Source organism: Macadamia integrifolia, chromosome 1, assembly GCF_013358625.1.
Source record: "Macadamia integrifolia cultivar HAES 741 chromosome 1, SCU_Mint_v3, whole genome shotgun sequence".
Taxonomy (NCBI): Eukaryota; Viridiplantae; Streptophyta; class Magnoliopsida; order Proteales; family Proteaceae; genus Macadamia; species Macadamia integrifolia.
Genome location: NC_056557.1, coordinates 17,510,040 through 17,512,212, shown reverse-complemented (window position 1 = coordinate 17,512,212; position 2,173 = coordinate 17,510,040). Strand labels below are relative to the sequence as shown.

General features: G+C 37.2%; 1 protein-coding gene across 1 annotated transcript; it reads left to right on the top strand.

The window, feature by feature from the left end:
* The first annotated feature begins 308 nt into the window (after positions 1–308).
* On the top strand, positions 309–1,635 carry LOC122086258 (probable disease resistance protein At1g59620). Its single transcript, XM_042655363.1, has 2 exons — positions 309–1,336; positions 1,429–1,635. The coding sequence occupies exons 1-2, from the start codon at positions 591–593 to the stop codon at positions 1,436–1,438; spliced, it is 756 nt and encodes a 251-aa protein (XP_042511297.1). The 5' UTR covers positions 309–590; the 3' UTR covers positions 1,439–1,635.
* The last annotated feature ends 538 nt before the right edge of the window (positions 1,636–2,173 follow it).

Here is a 2,173-nt window from a genome sequence, read left to right as displayed (position 1 = left end):
GTAATAACAGAAGCTCCAGTGAAATCTTTTCCACAAAGATTAAAAGAAATTGATAATTAAAATTACAATTAGAAATATATTTAATATTAAAATAAATAAATCATCTTCCCAAGTCAAACTAGTAAAAAATTAGTAATATAAAAATTAATTAGGTGTGTTCATGTTATAAGTTGTAGTAGAAAGATATTTAATATTAAAAAAATAAATCATTGTTAAGATTTTTCTGGTAAAAGTTACAAATATTCTTCGGTGGCCTAAACTTTTCAAAAGAAAATTGAGTAGAAGAAAGTCATATTCAATTATGGGAGGAAGGCATTCCTGATGATCACTGGGCCTCCATAAGAGGTGCCTTCCATACCTTTAATTTTTTGAGGGTTTTGGAGTTTCATAATCTTAAAGTTAAGAGCTTGCCAGAAGAAATAGGACATCTGATAAACTTAAGGTATCTAGGCTTAAAAAGTTCAGCACTGGATGAGATTCCAGAGAGCATAGGCAATCTTCTAAATCTACAGACTTTGGATATTAGATTGCCTGGATGGCCGAGGGTATTGCCAAGTGGAGTTCTGAATCTTGCACAGTTGAGGCACCTTATGTTGCCAAGGAATGGAATAAAAGTTCCCTCAGGTATAGGCATATTAACAAACCTCCAGAGTTTAACTAATTTATTTATAAGACCTGGCATCATCCATGAGTTAAGAAGTTTGACTCAACTCAAGAAATTGAAATTGAGGGATGTATCAGAAGAACATGGCAGTGAGCTCTCTGCTTGTATTATGAAGATGACAGGACTCCTCTGCTTGTCTATGGATTCAGGATATGATGAAGATGAAATGTTGCCCACATTGGATCCGTTTTCGCCACCCCCGTTTATGAGACACCTCAGCTTATGCGGGCATCTAGTTGATATTCCTGATTGGGTTTGTTCCATGGAGGGCCTCACTAAGTTAACCTTAGCCTATTCTTTTCTACCTGAGGAAGCAATTTATGTACTTCAGTTTCTTCCTAACTTGAAGCATCTAAATTTGGGTGGAGCCTGCAACAGCAAACAAATAAACAAGGGATTTTGCAAGGTGGGTGGATTTCCAAAGCTAGAGACACTCAGAATCTGTTCAGATGATCTAGTAGAGTGGATTGAGATAGAAAAGGGGGCATTCCCAAACTTAGCATTCCTCTTCTTCCAAAATTGTCTACGGATGATGAATCTTCCAGAAGGATTGCAATATGTCACCACACTAAAAGAATTGATGATCGTTGCCTTGCACCCAGACCTTAAACGGAGGTTGAAACCTGATGGAGGCAAAGAGAATTACAAGATCAAACACATTCCACTAATAAGGTATTATGCTTCCCAGTCATCTATAAGTGATTGATAACTCTGTTTAGGATTGATGTACGATCTGATTTGAAATTCATTTAAAACTTGATCAGGGTTATTTGAAGAAGCAGTAGAGTCGAGTTACAAAAATTACTATTTTGAAAGGCTCTTTGGTGGTCCAAGATCAGTTTTGTTGCTTTTCATGGAGGAGGCATCAGATTAACATCTACGAAAGTTCACAATACTCTCTCCATTGCTCGGTGATTTTATCTACTTTTTATAGGTTTTGGGAATGGTCTAATTTTCAAATGGTGGCTCTCAAGCTTAGAACACACAGATACAGTATATTTCTGTTCAATACACACTATTAGAATTCAAAGTCTATATATCTCATATTTTTAAGTGATTTAAGGCCATTTGGATATTGTAACATCTCTCTTTGGATTTGGATTGCGCAGGTATGGCTCTAAAACTTATAGTTCATAATTTGCTATGAATTTCACTACCCAGAAGTAAGTTTAGCCATCCATGAATCCATACAGCGAATGAGGAAGGGAAGACGGTGCAGGTGGCTTAGATTGGCATGGAAAATGGTCAATGAAGTCAGGTATTTTGGGTATTTTCCAGCCGCTGGAATGCTCAACGTGGCATCCGATGGCTGGGAGATACAAGATATTTTCCCTAAAGAAAAAGATAGGTTGATACAAAAAACAAAAAGTAAGCACACACGGGCCTTAGCTCGGCGGTTTGAAAGGAGTTGTTCACTTGATCAACTTCTCTCAAATGCATCGGTGCTTGTTTACACCAATTTCCTAGTTTTTCAGTAAATGTGACCTTGGGCCCTCGTTGATTCCTCCG